General features: G+C 44.0%; 1 protein-coding gene across 2 annotated transcripts in view; it reads left to right on the top strand.

Annotated features, from left to right (window-relative positions):
- Positions 1-17045, top strand: part of LOC149353615 (uncharacterized) — a 99251-nt gene that overhangs the window by 4168 nt on the left and 78038 nt on the right. The window contains exons 2-3 of one of the 2 annotated variants that reach the window (XM_089582690.1): positions 5892-6011; positions 14690-14759. In XM_089582690.1, coding sequence (XP_089438816.1) covers positions 5892-6011; positions 14690-14759 — 190 coding nt within the window. The remainder of the gene's footprint in view (positions 1-5891; positions 6012-14689; positions 14760-17045) is intronic. The other variant, XM_089582691.1, reaches the window with a different exon arrangement.

Below are 17045 nucleotides of genomic sequence, written 5' to 3'. Positions count from 1 at the left end.
ACCCATCACCAGCTATTTAAACGCTGCGCCTGGCTGCGGCGGACGCGCGCGCGACCATCAACATGGCGAAATGTAAGTGTAAATGTTCCTAAAGAAGTTCCTGTTGTTTGGTTTGCTGGCATATTGTTTGTTTCCACTCATAAATTAACAGTGCCTTGTGATATGTCTTGTGGGAAATATGCAACCTCAATTAGCTCACGCTAGAGGTTTTGACATTATCCAATGCCCCCACTAAAAGATATGTTTGAAATTTACAGCAGATTAAACCATCGTTCATTTTAAATTTGGTGTGATTTATGGTGCGACCCGTGCCTAACAATTGGGCGCTGGACAAATTCTTGTAATACTGATATGTATCGTGAAGCCTAGTAGAGTATGTGTGCCTGAAATCATTCTTTGAATCTGGCTGTAGCACTGGTTCTTTTTATTTCTTTTCTCTTCCTTCATTTTGATGTGAAACAATTTTAAGGGACTGCCAACCAACTATCTGAGGTGCTTGATTCTGAACTGTTTGTTGGAACGCTGCAGAAGGCTTTTACTGAGAATTTTTCAATCAGTGGATGCAACCGTGTTTATGTATCCATATGTCAGACACCATGATCAGTGAGGGTGATGGTGATTACATGGTGGCATGACCCTTTTACGCCCCAGCCCCTTGCACAAATGTGTGGGTGCATAAAAAAAATTATTTTGAATCCCTAGGAAAAATGTACATGTTCTGGCCCTGTCTTGCTAGTTTGGTAAAATGCCCAACAGTGAGCCTCTAGTAGCTTCATCTAAACGGCAACACACTTATGGACTCCTCCATGCCGCAAGAAGTGTGACGTTTATTTGTGTTTGGCCATGAGAAGGAAACAGCTTTAAAATTTTTTATGCCAAAGCATAGATTTCCTCTAACTTGACGACTCTGATTTCTGCTGTGGTGACAGTCGCATCAATAAAGGACTAACCCATATTCGTGTGGGTTCATTTTCCAAATTTATGATTTAATTTTTCTGTGTTTTGATGCTAAACATTGTAAGACTACCTTCAAGAGCAATAATTTAACATAGAAATGGTAGTTTCCTGGTTAGTTTGTTTATGGACTGGAAAGGGATAAATGATGAACTAAAAGCTAATAGTTTCAGCCACCAGACGTTGCACCTTTAGTATACTGTAGCATCCATTTGAGTTTCCGCAACAAAGCTGCTGCAGCACAGTAATGTACACCTGTTCGACAGTAGTTTCAATGGATCGTAGTCGCCACTTCAGCCAAGAAATGCAAAAACACTGTTATGGCATCCAGTAGCAAAAGCGTGAAGCTTTTTGCTGGCGATGCAAAGCAAGCGCTGCTTTTCATCAAGAGGTGCATTGGAGAAAGTGTAAAATATAAAATTTGATGTACTGCTGAAAGCAAACAATGCTACGCACTTAGACCTCATAGTGGGATACACCGAAGTAGTCGAGGTTCTACCACAGGATGACCATTAAGCTTGTTTTATGCAATTTTCAATGTGAAATTAAAATGAAGCAAGATATTCTCATTTCCATTTAGTGGCGATCTAGGGTCACCTACACCTGGTGCTGTGGCTAGCAATTTGACCCACTTCCTAGCAGTGCACGCCTTTATCTCTGTGCTCCACTCCAATGTGCTTTCTCCATACCATACGGCAGATAGTTCAGCTAAGCATCACAAGACAGAGCACGAAACCACATGCATGAGATTTGATATTTTAACAAAGGGGTACTAGTGAAGAAATAGAGCGCTAAATAATTTATGGCTGACCTCCTTCCAACCTGCTGTTTCGATTTTGGTTTCATCCACTGACTGATGGCTATGACGTGTAGTTAACCTTTAGGTCACATGAGACACGAAAAAAAAACCTGCAATGTAAATGCTGATATGTAGTTTTAATTCACTGCAACTCTTAAATCAGCCAGCTTCAAGAGCTGGAATGACAACAAACAACGTATCAGCTGTTGTATAGCCTTTTTTTTTTTTCCCTTAGGTGACCTAAAGACCAACTACACGTGACAGCCGTCGTTTGGTTGATGAAGCCGAAACAGTGTCAAGAAGAAATTCTATTTAAAATTACTGAGCGGTTGTAGGCGAATATTATGCGGTGATCAATAATGTCTAACGCATCATTTAGAAGACGAAAAAGTGTAAACAAAAATTGTAAACAAAAAGTGTAAACAAGATTGCAAGACTAGTGAAGGACGAATGCTACTGAATGATTAGCATCTTAATGGATCAGTGCCTGCCACTTTGAGGGTTCTGCATAGCCTAGGTATTTCAACCTGCCACTTTGAGGGTTCTGCATAGCCTAGGTATTTCAACCTGCCACTTTGAGGGTTCTGCATAGCCTAGGTATTTCAACCTGCCACTTTGAGGGTTCTGCATAGCCTAGGTATTTCAGCGGAAAGTGCACTCTCAAGCAACCAGCCGTAGATGGCTGTGAGTTTCGGAACTGAAACTTTGAGCTGATTCTGAATTAATTAAGGCTCTTGAGAAGCTTAGCGTCACTTAAAAATCACAGCCCACCCTCCCTCCCTCTCCTCCATCCACAACCCCTCAGCGCTGCATTGGGTATGGTCTGCACCCTTCTCTAGTGACCCCACTGTTTCCACCGTAATCTCTCAACACGTTTTGGTCAGCTGTCGGCACCTTTTAGAAGGTCCCAGAAAGGTCTGCACCATGGGTAAGAAAAGTGAAAGACTGATTGATAGTGAATCCTCCATCATCTTCCCACATAAAATTTGCAGTCTAGCTGATGTAGCACCATAGGTATCAGAGATTGTAAACAGTCATCTTCCTTTTCTTTCCCAACTCTTTCACTGGAACAGCCAGAAAAAAAAAATAAAGAATACAGGATGAGGCCTCACCTGCCCCCCCTGGCTTGTTTACTTTAGCTCCCCCCTAGCAGGAGAATAGAAGGGAGCAGCATGGCTCAGTCTCCAACTGGTCCCACACCCCTGCCTCCTTTGCCTGCGAGCATTTGTGCTGTTTTTGTGAGCCACTCGCAGCCCCCCCCCCCCCCCCCCCCCCACACACACACACACACACACAAATGATTTCATGAGGACAGATGTCACCAGGCAGGGTTCACACGAAAGATTGGCATCTTCGCGGAAACTTCAAACAGCGCTCATGTGAGCAAAAATTTTTTCTTGAGAAAATTACTTCCTTGAAACTCTATTCACATAATTGCCAACTAGCCCAATTTTTTTTTTTTTTCAAAAGAATTGGTGATGGTTGCTTTTGTGGTCGGGGACGTTTTGCTTGGAATGACCCCTCTTGGTGTGCTCAGCAGAAGAGTGGAAGGAGCGGCGCTGGGGGAAGATGTAAACTGATGTAGTTGCACTCAGCCATATCCGTTATGATCCTCCACATCCACTAAGAAGGGGTAGTTGGCCCCAGGATCAGGTCAGTGGGCAAGTCATCAAGGATGGGGCCACTGGAAGAGGTGGGTACTTGCAGGTGCCCATTTGTGTTGGTTGAACGTTCCTGTGAGAATGGTGCTGCCTCTTAGGCCACACAGAAGAGTTTCCATCCAACAGTACAAGGCGTATGGTGTGCCACGTTGGTGCACAGCAGTGCACTCCATTCCAGTGTTTTTCGTATCCAACATTTTTCCACTTTGATCCACATTAACTGTCAGTCGGGGAACTGGGTTTGTCTGGTACTGCATCTGTTGCTGGGTGCCAGCATGTGGGCAGCTTGTGACAGGGGCATGCACACAATGTTCACGTGTCATCCAGATGAAGAGCATCCATTTTTTTGTGAAGTGGCAGCCAGCTCAATGTGTTGCATCCGTTCTGTGGCAGTGGGTAGCCTTTGGCACTTCTGGTGTTAATGCAGTTCTGGGCTGGTGTTAATGGTCTTCACCCAAAGGGTAGCATTGCCCTTGAAGCTTGGAAACTGAGGGAGCATGACTTTATCCGACAGTTTTGACTGGGCTTCACAGAAGAGTCAATGTGAAGCATTTGGCTGTGTCTTGGAGCCTCTGTGAAATCATGGACACGCTTGCAGATTCCCTGCAAGGTTGCCCTCTGGTATGGCCGTGGGGAAGGCTGCTCTAGCACTGCTCTCAGAAGGGGCACTGGATGCCTGTTTGTTGAGGATTGTCCCACTTTGGAAGGCAACTCTTGAGGCTGGGTTTAATGGAGTCTGGCTGTTTTTATGCGGGGCCAGTGTGAGAGGAGTGGCTGTTTGCTGGAACATCAAGCTTTATTCTGGATCTCTTACTTTTTCCTTTCGGCTACACTGTGGCTTGATAACGTTTTTAACCTGTGGGGAAGTTATTCTTTTAACACATGCATCTTTTTGTGGACTCCAAAAACCAGAGCTCGTAGTTACAAACTTATACTTATGGTAGCTGTAACTTCAAGCATTTCACACACTCTCTCAAAGGCTTTTGTTATGTCAGAATGTTATGTCTGTCTTCTGAGAGTCTGCTGGTCTAAGCCAATTAAAGATTAACAAGCATGTGGAACTTTTGTTGGGCAGTAGCATCATGTTGCAATCTAATCGTACAATCCTGATAAAAGTCAGACCTCCGAGAGCATGCTTGCTGTATGTGGGCATGCAAAGTATTCGTGTACTGTATATGTACAAACATGTTCTTTTACTTTCTGTGCTTGTTCTGCAATCTGTACCTGCATTACCTTTTCTCTTATCTCTGTACATGGGCATGCAAAGTATTCGTGTATATGTGTGCAAACATGTTGGTTTACTTTCTGTGCACGTTCTGCAATCTGTACCTGCACTAACATTTCGCCTATCTGCATTTGAGCGAAGCTCTGGCTTTTGCTTGTTGCGCAGCCTTTGTGGTCCCGGCCTGCACCCATCTAATAAGACTACTACTTTGTTGTATTTATTGAAATTTCTATTTCGTTAAAACGCATGACGCTCAGGCTTGAAACGCGAGGAGTATAGCTTAACGCTCTAATACAATGTCGTTGCTATGGGGTCGCCATCTTGGATTCTTCAGCATAACGGGCACTTGCTTTTGCTGCTGATTTGGGCAGTAACCAATGTTTTTTAGCATTTTTAGCAAAGCTTTTTAGGCAGTTATCAATGCATGCCATATAAGTAGGATGCATGCCATATAAGTAGGGGTTGGACTTTCCGGATTTTATTTTTAAAAATTAGGCACTTTTCTCAGTGTTTATTTTAGAAACAATTTTTGTTGCTTTTTGCTGAATGTTACTTCTCGTGAAGGAATTACCGTTTTTTCTTCTTTTTTTTTTAAGTGATATATTGGGCACCCCTGTGGGCTTAAAAGTCAGGTATTGTTTATTTTGGCTTGTTTGTTAGCAACAGTGGATTATGTATAAGTAATTAGTACAGAAATGATTATTTTTTGAGTAATTTCTAGACTTGTGGTTGCAGTATGAGGTATATCACCGTAAATAAAGTAACAGTGTGGAAGTTAGGTGATCAAGTCTGAAGAGAAAACATATTAGAAGTTCATTTTAAAACCTGGGTTGGGCAAAAAGTGAAATAAACCAGAAAAAAATTTAATGAAAACAACAGGGAAGCAGCACACATGCACACTTTCTTCGGTTAGGCAAGTGGAATCAGTCTCATTTGTACTCAGTAACCAACAAGCTATGGTGTACAGTTGAAGGATCCTTTTTCGCTGAAGACGGAAGTTCAGAAAGTAAGTTCGGCGTGTTTTTTTTTGTTCTTTGGTTTAAACCGAAAACTCCAACCCCCGCGTATAAGATTCTGTTACATGGTAGGCATGTGTTAATTTTTTTTTTTTATAAAATGAAGCCTTAACATGTTTTATTCTAGTTTGTGATGGCTGTAGAATGCCGAAAACAGGAAGAGGATTGAAAATTTAAGTTATCTGACTTAACAAAACTGTGTGAGCATTGTGTAAACATTTTTGCTTGGCCTGCAGCCATTTTACGATCGCCACCTGCAAGAAACTCAGTGCAGCGTGAGAATGTGCTCCAGACTACTACAACCGAGGAGACCACTAAGTCAGCTTGCTCGCCGTCGAAAAGACACAGGAAGCGCCGTAAGCAGCAAAGCAAGTTAGACAAAACTTGTATGTTGTGCATGATATTTAGCCTGCTCAAAATACTGAATCCCTTGGCTTGAAAAAGCCTTGTTTTTCTTCTGGAAAGAAGCATAGCCAGATTTTGGTTCTGGCAGAGTTGCTGGGGGGGGCCTGTGATCTGTGCCATGTGTACCAGGGCCATGTGTAAGTATGGAGTAACACACTTCATGCCCATAATGAACCTATATACGTGTGTGAATGCACTTGTGCTGAGAGCCTGTCGAATCAGCGTCGAATGAAGCGTGAACAAGAGAGCTGAAACGCCAACACAAAACCCCAATAACCCCAATATATTTGCTCTTAGAAAAAAAATTCAGACGCAGTAGGTTAACACTTCTAAAGCAGTTTTCGTGCATTCAGTGTCAGTGTAATTTGTGCGCATACTGAGCTTTCCCTGCTTAACATTCTCATTTTGAAGTTTGTTTTTCAGTTGTCTTGTTCGTGTTTCATTTGATGCTGATAGTACCTTATCTTAACCTTTGCACATGCTGAATTTTGCCATCTCTTTTATGGTGAATTGAAATGCAGTTCTTGATTAGAAAAAGCAGCATAATACTTGGTTCTGTGATCAGAAGCAATTGCTGTGTAAAGGCAGAAGAGTTGAAATCTGGGTTAGTTGGTACATTATACTTAAGAAAAAGCCTGTGTAAAGGTTGGCTAGTTATATTTTGGTAGTGATTAGCAGTTATTAATTGCTGACACCAAAATTTGGTAGACTGGTTCTACTTTGAATCTCTTTTATAGTGAATTGAAATGCAGTTCTTGATTAGAAAAAGCAGCATAATATTTGGTTCTGTGATCAGAAGCAATTGCTGTGTAAAGGTTGGCTAGTTGTATTTTGGTAGTGATTAGCAGTTATTAATTGCTGACACCAAAGTTTGGATGACTGGTTCTACTTTGACTGTAATTTGTGGTTGGCATTTTGAATTTGAGTCTTGTGCTGATTTGAGGGTGTAGTGGACTTCCTTTATCTAATTAGCTGCATTCTCTGATGAGCTTCATAGGCATAGTGCAAAAGTAATCAGGTTGGCACAACCAATTCATCAACTTTTGCCCTTTGGATGGCATTACCTCCTGCAGTCTAGTGTGCAAGGAGAAGTAGGTATCAAATTAGGGAATAAACTCATCCCTCTAAGTATAGTGTTTTGACATAAGTCCCACTTCGTGTTGATCAATTCAGCCTTGCGCGTCCAACTACTGCCGCCGTGGTGGCTCAGTGGTTATGGCACTCGGCTGCTCACCTGAAAGACGCAGGTTCTATCCCGGCCACGGCGGCCGAATTTCAATGGAGGTGAAATTCTAGACGCCTGTGTGCTGTGCGATGTTAGTGCACGTTAAAGAACCCCAGGTGGTCGAAATTTCCGGAGCCCTTCACTACGGCGTCCCTCATAACCTGAGTCGCTTTGGGACGTTAAATCCCATAAACCATAAACCAAGCTTCCAACTGATGGCCATCCTGGGCCGCTTAGCTTGGGTAGAGACTGCTTTGGAAAGGCTGTGTTTTTGCGTTTGAGCCCTGGGCCAGTATATATTACTAGGATTTGAGAAAGCTGCATAGCTTTAGTTTGCTGTATGTGGCTGTGCTTAGCTGTTCTAATTATTTGCTAATTTTGAGCTCTTAAAGGGACACTGAGGAGAAATTGAAGTTGGCTTGTGTCGATAAATTATCCGCTCCTGATTACAAAAACGCCACTCATACTGACAACAAAGCTCTTGTAACGTAGAAAAGAGCAAGAACCAAAATACAGGTATCGCCTCCACAGGCCAAACTCGCAAGTACAAGCGTGATGATGTCATAGGACAAGACAGTGTTGTTCTAGCAACACTGGTACACGAGAAGCCACGAATCACTGAGGATTACAAACGAAGGTTGCGCGGTTGAATAATGAAGTAAGTTTTGTTTTGAAACCAATAGTGCACTTTTATCACACAAGGAAGACCGACAAAAGACAACCTGAATGTTGTAAGCGAAGAAAATCAATACTTAGCGGCGCCACAGGCTGCCAGATGAGTTTCGGTATATCATGGCGCTTCGCGTCTATGTGCTATGCATGCCTGCATGGTTTTGATGCGCCTCGATTTACAAGCGCAAAACAGCAGAGGAACTCCAAGTGCCTCTCCAAATGCCAGTTAACTTTTGAAGGAGCCTGTTAAGGTTGATCAGATGATCACCACGGTCGATGAAAAACTATGATGGCACGATTTTCGGTGATCGTACTAGGCAGTTTGTGATGTAAAGAGCACCTTGAATCTTCGTACGCTTGTCCGGCGAAACGTTTCCGGTTGTGCCAGTCAACTCCCGGTACTCCGCTAACGGTAACAAGGTACACGGTATGCTAAAGGTGTCTATTTGTGAGAACTTCGTTGACGACTTTGAGAACGGGATCCATCGTAACGCTGGCAAAACGCCGGTGCAAACGTTAACGAAGCGACGGTAGCGACGGCCGCAATAGCCGATAGGTGCCTTCAGCGTGCGGCCGACGGTAGCTTTCATTTCGGCTGCTGCTAGGCCTCACCGCTAGCCGCCAGAAATCACGGAGCCTGCGTTACGTCATGTGTACGTCATGTTTCACGTCATGTCACTTAGTCCTGTGTTGTCGTAAGGGAGTCCCAAGTTTGAATCTACGGCGGGAAAAACTTTTTCAACTTCGAATCCAAGTTTCTTAGAAATAACTGCATCTTTTGCTGCCGGCCAAGTGGCCACAAAGCCATGAAATGCCGAACTATCGGTTTTTGCTATAAAAAAAATTTTAATAGAGCTCTCCTCACTGTCCCTTTAAGTACCAAACCCACCGAGTAAGTTTGTATGTGCTGACGATATTCTAGCCTAGCAAAGTAATGGAAGGTTGTAGGCGTCCTTTTATGTGTCATGTAATTAGGCACGTTCATGATATTCAAGCACAATAATAGTTTTCATGGGACTATGAAGGTTTGTAGCAGTTTTAAGCAAACATTAGACAAAAACAACTAATTGTGCAGAAAAGCTAGAACAAATAATAGCTTAATGATCTGCTGCAGGCACTCTGTAGTGTTTTTTGAAAGTGTTTATATTTTTGAAGTACTCAACATAGACGTTCTCTTTCGACCACCTCCTTATTTATACTTGTTGCATTCACGGTTTGCTAACGGTGTGTACATGCTTGTGCACCTTTTACCGCGTGTTCCTTATTTATCTATCTGGGTTGTAAAAATTATCCTGCGCAAACTACTGAACTATTTGGGCTCAACCACAGACTTAGGTTAGCTTATGATAGTCTGTTCTTTGACAAGTAATTTAATATTGGAACTCGCCTGGATTGTCCGGAATCTGTGAATAACTCCAGTTGTCTGCGCACAGAATTTTTATCGAGGAAAGCAGAGCAGCAGATTTGACAGGCTGCGTCGTCTGAGGTACTGAAGACCTGCCCCAGTATTTAGCTCCATGCTAGCAAGGGTATTGGTTGCCTCTATAAAAATTCTGCGTGCAGACAACTTAGCTGTTCACTGGTTACGTGCAATCTAGGCAAGTTCCGAGGTTAAATTATTTATTAAAAAATGCAGACTATCATAAGCTACCTTGTGGTCAGTGCTTGAGTTCAAATAGTCCAGTTGTTTGGCAGGACAGTAGTTTGGCAGGCAGTAGTTTGGCAGGCAGTAGTTTGGTTTTACAACCTGGACAGATAAACGTGAAACACCATGTACTTTGGGCACTTTTGTTTAGACTAGTAATTTCTTATTTGTACAAATTTCAAACCCCCATCATATTTATCCTAAAAGAAATTTGCATTGAACTATACATGGAGCCATTGAATTTTTTATTTTTTTTTTTCGAAATGCAAGAGCCTAATTTGTCAGATTGCAGCCATTGTAAATACTTTGCTGTAAGATACTTGTTCTCCTCCCGAGGAGGACAAATGGTAATACATTGTTCTCAGTATTGTATCGGATGATGTTAGAACTGTCACAGTTTTAATGCCATTTTCCTGTTGTCTGCTACGAGGGGGTGGCAGATTGACTTAGCCATTAATTGCAGCATGCCTGTGCTGCTTCAGACAAATACTATAGTTATTTCTTGTGGATGAAAGTGCAGTTGTCAAAGAGGTATCTATGTTATGACTGGCATCCATTTAGTTAGTTACGAGTCCATTGATAATGAAACTAGAAAATTTCAGTGGATGAAATTCAGTGCGGGGGCCTTTTCTCTTTATTTATTGCAGTAAAATGAATGAGTGGATAAATGTTTCAATGACAGGAAATGACTTGAGGGTGAGGAAAACTAAGGACATGACTGGCAGCAGGTTAGGCTTAAGCCAGTGCACCACATCAGCCTTGCTTGTGCAAACCAGGAGCAAGTGCAGGGTAGGCCGTAGCGTGACACGCATCAGCAGCACATGTCCAAACCTTGTGCTTTCAGATTGCTTTTGTTGTGATGTCCTTGAGGAAAGCACGTGTTCGACTCTACACTCCAGATAAATGTCTGTGTGAGGGGCAGCCTCGTTTAGCATTGGGAGTCAACCTTTGTCGAAAATATACAACCCAAAGGGTTTGCCTTTGAGCCCTGCAGCGTAGCTCATTATGCATCCTTAGTGACCCTCTCTCGAAGGCAGTCTCCCGAAGGCAGGAGTAAATCTTGTCCTGAATCCTCCGACCGCCAAAAGTGCTAGAGGGCCCTGCTACGCAGCTTAGAATTAAGCACTTTGGGCTGTTTATTTCTACAGAGGCTTTATTTACATTTAAAGGTGCATTAAAGAGGAATCTGAACTCCTCGCTTTGCCATGGTAACTCGATCTACACATTCCGAGTGTGCTTAGAAGCTTTGAATTATTGTCCTGGGCGGCGGATTTCCCTAATTTAAATTGGATTAAACGTCCCGGCTCCTGCCTTTTTTTTTTTTTGTACTCACCGCTGACGGTAGGAGGAGTCAACTAATGCGTGAAGTGCCTTTCGGGCAGTCGTGTGGTGACTTTGCTTTTGCTTTTATTTTGTTTTTAAGGTTTTCGTGAATAAATAGATGAGGCCAGAGATTACACAGCTGCAAATTAGGCCCATGGAAATTTGACTCTTTGCTTTTGTCTATTGCTACGTATCACTCGGCCGATGGCAGAGCAGCGCGCTGCCATGGGATTGGCTGAAAGGTTGGCTGACTCCTCTTACTGTCAGCGGTGAGTTCAGAAAAAGGCGGTAGCCAGGACGTTTAATCTGGTTTAAATTGGGGAACTCGGCTGCACTGGACAATAATTCGAAGTTTCTAAGAAAGCTTGGAACGTCCAGATCGAGTTCCCGCAGTAAAAAGACGTGTTCGGATTCCTCTTTAGTGCACCTCTAAGTTTTTACATAGACTGTGGCATTGGCTTTTGCATTGTTGTTATCCTTGTCCATGCCAGCTGATGGCAAAGTGGCATTGGCTGTGGCACTGGTGGTAGTGGTGGTGATTGTGCCAAGCGTGCAAGTTCCAGTGGTCCACAATGTGTGTGATGCGAGAGCAAAACCAGGCAATCATGGAGGAGGAGTAAAGAGTGGCAGAAGTTGTGAAGTGTTGTGACCAAAATGTAGATTTATTTTTGTCTTCTCCACTATGCTGGTAAAGAGCCTGCAATCGTGGATAAGGGAGCTGTTGACTTGAATAGTGAGCTGCGAGGATCTGGTTTGGGGAAGGCAACACATATGCTAGAATGGTCAAGAAAAAGAAATAAAAATAAGTGCCCAGCCCGCAGTCTAAGCTTGCTCATGACGTTTCACATGCCATCTTGTTACTTGGGGTGCCCTCTTGGTGCAACACCCAGTGGGTAGAGGCTTGCCTCTGGTATGCACAGCACCTGTTTTTAATGTGTCAATACCAAGCATTTAGTGCAGTGGAGCTTGCAGCATTTGTGTGGTAAGCAACTTGGGTGATAGTGTGATGTGGATAGTTTTACAGTGACAGTCTACATAAGCCATGTTGTATTGCGCTAAAATGACGACACAAAAGAGAAGAACACAAGCACAGGAACGCAATCCTTGCCCTCGTCCTGTGCTTGTGTTCTTCTCTTATGTGTCATTGTTTTAGCGCAGTATCACATGGCTTATTTAGACAATCACCAACTAGCCCGACAACAGCTCTTGTTACAGTGACAGCTATTAGTGGCTCATAGCAAGATCTTAGTAGCAGGAACTTGTAGCTCCGCGTAATCTTGCAACTAAGAGGAGGCACGTGCATGAGAGGGCCTGCATGTGCCTGCCTTTCTTGGCAGGGCATGCGCTGGCAGGCGTGCACAGGCTTGATCCTTCCCATGTGGCGTCACTATACTAGCATGGTAGTGAGATGGACGCCCGGGAAAGGAAGTTGCGCGCAGGCTGTGTACTAGGTGGTGGTGAGCAGGTGCAGTATGTGGAAAGTGGGGTGCCACAGGGGGCAGCCGAGAGCGCAGTGTGACAGGTGTGGTATGTAGAGAGAGGGGTAACAAATGCAGAAGCCAGCTGTGGTTGATGTTAAGAGAGTGGCAGTTGGTCACTACCCACATTGTGTGATGCGAAAGGGATGATGTAATAGACCTGTGCCGTACAATCTTCGCGCGAACGCCTCAAATTTAACATTACATTACGGTAACCATGTCATCTTTTTTTTTTATCACTAATGTACAGGGATGATGACTTTTTGTGGGTGTGCTTCAGTACTTGTGGTATCGCGCAAAAGTTTTTCACGCACCAAACGTAAACCACGGAGCTCAGCTCATGCAGCTGTGCCTACAAATGTATGTATGTGGTCCTTCCCTGCTGTCCCCCCCACTGCCAGGCTGAACTCTGTAGTGGCGTAGGCAGCAAAAAACTGCTTGGGCCATGCTACGCTTTTTTATGACGCGATGGATTTTTGGTGGGCTACAAACCTCTACATGGTGTCTAAATGTAATATTTCATGTTGCTATTATTATTATTAGATTAGTAATACTATTATAGAACTATTCGTTTTTAGTTAACCGGGTTGCTAGTTCACATGACTCTCTTATGATGTCTGCCATTGGTGACAGTACTGCACTTAAGCACACCCTGAAATGTTTTTGATAGGAATATTCTAGGAGTAGAGATCTGTAAAGGGGGTCTTTCTGGGTATTGGAGTCAAATTTGAAAGTTCTGCGCGCACCCTGTGATTTAGAAATTTTTAAAAGTCGCTGCTCACAGTAGCTCGCAAGCAATTAGGGCAACACACCTCTTTGTGCGTCCCCTTCCCTGATGACGTCAGTGGGTAGGCGGGGCGAGCTTGAAGGCTGGCTCTTTTGCCCAGTGACATCATTGGTGTAGGGGACGCACTGTGAGGTGCGTCGCCCTAATCGGTACCAAGCTACTGTGAGCAGCGATTTTTAAAAAAATATTTCTAAATTATAGGTTCCATGCAGAGCTTTTAAATTTGATTACCAACAAAGGCTCCCCCTCTATAGATCAGTAGCACTGCAGTATGCGAATCGAAATCATTTCGAGGTGCCTTTAAGAAAACAGTTTTAATTCAAAAATCTAATCTTTATTTGTTTTGAACAGTCCTTGGCGAAACAGCCTATATTGTGTTAGTGCATGTTTTCAGTTTATTCGAAGTGTTGGAAAGGCAGAAACATCATGGATTATGACATATAGTGTCTGTTTAGAGGATGTTATTGCTGTCATTTGGTGTTCAATTTTGGCAGGTTTGTGAGATTTTTTTCAATGCAGCAATCATTAAGTAATGCTCATAGCTGGTGCTGTGCTAGTTTTTTTGCTGCAATTATTTTTCTCTGCCTAGCTTTTAAGCCTACATGCATGCTTTGGCAGCCCTTTAGTGAAAGCTGCCGTTTGGGAATTCCCCTCCTCTCGAAACTTCCATTTTTCTACCTTTGTGCTGCTCTCGAGCAAATTTGCTTCACTCTAGACTGAAGGCACCATCACCCCCTCTGCTGATGCTTTTGGCTGAGCCTATTTGCTCTATCTGGCACCAAATTTTATTGACCATATTTTTTTTTTGGAGCAGTCGAAAGCTCTAGGCTAAATGAACATACACCCTGCTGTAGTGCTGAGAAGCACTGAGTATTTTAAAAACACTTTTCCAACTTTGGATGTTTCTTTCTGTTTGGTAGGTGTTGTTTGTGAACCCTGATAAAGATGTGACAGCTTCTTTTGCCACCGTGACATAGTAACTGTTAAACATAGCTTGTTGTAAACTGTAGTTAAGGTGACTGAGATGGCTTAAAGAAACTGTCACTAAAATAAGACTGGTAATATTTGTAGACTGCAGCAGTCTTTTGCCAGAAGTGGTACTGCCAATGCATAGTAGCAGTCTGCCTTTTTGAAATATTTTAAAAGATGGGAAAAAAAGTAGGGTAAACTGTGCAAGACACGGTGACTGATTGCAAGAGAAAATATTTTGGGCACCTGATCAAGCAGAAATAATTCTCTGTCGTGCACTTGTTTCTGTTCGTTAATTGAAATATGTTCACTCCAGGGTACACAGCCCACTTACCGGCTGAGTTACCAAGTTTGCACACAGCGTGTCACACGTTGGATCTGGTCCCATTTTCTTAGCCAGTTAAAGAATTAAATGGCTTACAAAACTGCCAAGTATTACTCTGGTTTCTACCACCACAGAGCAAGACTTACCAGAATATGCGGATACTATGCTTAGCCTGTCCCTTTCTCTTGTATGGCATTTTCTGCAGGGAGGCAGTCGAGCTCCAACACCCGGCCTGTAGACGTTATGCCGTTCAGAGGAACTGCATACCCGTACAGGTGAGAGTTTCTTTTATGTTTGAATTGTGATGTATACGTACATAATTTTTGGCTGGCTGCTGTTCGGTGCTTATGAGCTGAGGTACTACAAACGAGGCACACATTCACCTTGGGGAGCTGAACTCCGTAATAAGCTAAACGACTTGGTGACTGTTTAATTTCCCATTGGGCGCAATGCAAAAGTGATCTACTAAACATTTCGTTTACTTCGTTAACCCTTCACTGTCCCGTGTTGCTAAATCTCGACATAGCGTTTGCATGGCCATGGCTTTCCGGTCAGATTGTTTGCATCTACTGTAAGCAAGCTGTATGAAGAGAACGGGGGCACTAATGCGTGACTTCTGGCCAGCGTCCAAAAATTTTCTAGCATTATTCCCCAAAATATTCCGGGGAAAAAAAAAGCCATTTGCCGGAAAAAAATGTGTACTGTCTATTGACCTGTAGTTTACTTGTGGCTTCAGATTTAAAGGGATTGTGAAAAGAAAATGAAGATGCCCGGTTTTAATATTTACTGCTTCCATAAACATTAGACATGCTCATTCCAATATATTTCGACTCAATATTGAGTCTGCATTTAATAAAGCCCGTTCGAAATCGCTGCCTTTTTGTGCTCATGAAACGACCATGCGGCGCCATCGGCTGGCACACGCAGAGATATCTTCAACTTTCGTTTGCCCTAAAATAATAGCTTTATGAAAAATTCAGAAAGTGAAACAAGGTTTTCCAATTATTTGCATGTGTAATTGCACTCCGTTAAGCTGCTGCGCGTGGTCATACATCAGTCACTGACCTGAGACCAGTTTCTGTTTCCGTTCTTCTTCTCCATCCTCCTTGGCTTCAATATCAGCGGCTCGATATAGCCTTGCTTACGTGAACCTATCTAGGTGGTGTTCCTTGACAGCGGTGGTTTGAGTCAGAGAATCGAGCTGAGCAAGGTCAGCCCATTCCAACAACTCTCTGTTTACATGAACTCGATACGAACGAGTCAGCTATCGTGGCGCGCATCGGCTCCGCGCTTCTGTTCTTTGCTGCAGAAAAATATATTCCAGAAGCGTGAAGAGGGTTAGGCATAATTTGCAGATGGGGCTGCGAGTCAACCCACCCCTTGCGATAGAGATGAAGACTCAAGTCCACGACCGGGTTCGGAGGTTCACGGTCGGGGCTCCCGCAGGCAGAGGTGTCGCGGGCTCTCGGCATGACTGCTACTTGCCGGGCGCGCGACATGCCGTTGCGAATGGCGTAACAACGACTGACAGCAGCTCGCCGCCTGCGCCCAACCGATGTCAATGACAGGCCGCACGTGGCGCGTCGCACTGACAAGGGGCAGAATGCGAGCGCGCAGAGCGCCAGCGTCATAATGACGTGGGGGGTGCGTATCCCGGGGCCGGCCTGTCAACCTGGATGCCGGCTGCCGGCGTCAGAAAAACACGCTAGTATTATTTGTTCATGTTCATAACAAGCCCTTGGATAGATGAATGCCAAAAATGAATCATTTTTGAGGATCGTTGGCTGATGCCAAGTTGCTGGAAGTATTTAATTCGCCGATACAAGCAAATTTCATCCCATGACCGCTTTATTTGCTGCCTGGTCGGCGCTCGCATAGCTGGCAATTGCTAGCTCCGCTGTTGAAGGCGTCGCGGAAATCGAGCATATCTTTATTTTATTATGGGACAGGTTCACAGTTAAAGGGGTGACGAGAGTAGTACATTTTACAATGATGACCAGTTCCGAAGCTCCCTCAGCTGCGAAACCAGGTAGGCTTAGCGACGACCAGGGCCGCCGGCAAGCCTCGCAGTTCATCGCCCGGCGCGCCCGCAGGCGGCGGCGTTGCCGAAAGCTCGGCATGCTGCCACTGCTCGAATATAACAGGCAGCCTTTCTGATAGCATGGCTGTTTTGTCTTTTCCGGTGCGAATGTGAAATACATCGAGCCTGCAGGCCGGCCGGCAAGCCTGGATCCCGTCTGCTGGCGTCATAAAAATGAGCTAAAGATTTTTCTTCATGTAATTAATAAACTGTGGGAGCAAGAAGTGTGGAAAATAGATCATTTTTGAGGATCGTTGAACAATGCCGAGTTGCTAGAAGCAGCAACTGTAATACGAGCAAATTTCTTGCCACAACCGCCGCTCAGCTGCCGCTGCCTGGCCGTTGCGGTCCGGCTTGTGCGCTTGGCGTCCGCTAGCTCCACTGCCGAGCGCACCGCAAAAATGACCATATTTTTTGTTGTGAGACGATGCTGTTGACAGTAAAGCGATGCCAAAAGCAGGCATTTTATTATAACCCAGGC

The sequence above is a fragment of the Amblyomma mixtum genome, chromosome 3, assembly GCF_055824585.1.
Source record: "Amblyomma mixtum isolate Tamu chromosome 3, ASM5582458v1, whole genome shotgun sequence".
Classification (NCBI taxonomy): domain Eukaryota; kingdom Metazoa; phylum Arthropoda; class Arachnida; order Ixodida; family Ixodidae; genus Amblyomma; species Amblyomma mixtum.
The sequence above is the reverse complement of the archived record's forward strand: the minus strand, read 5'-3'. Positions and strand labels throughout refer to the sequence as shown.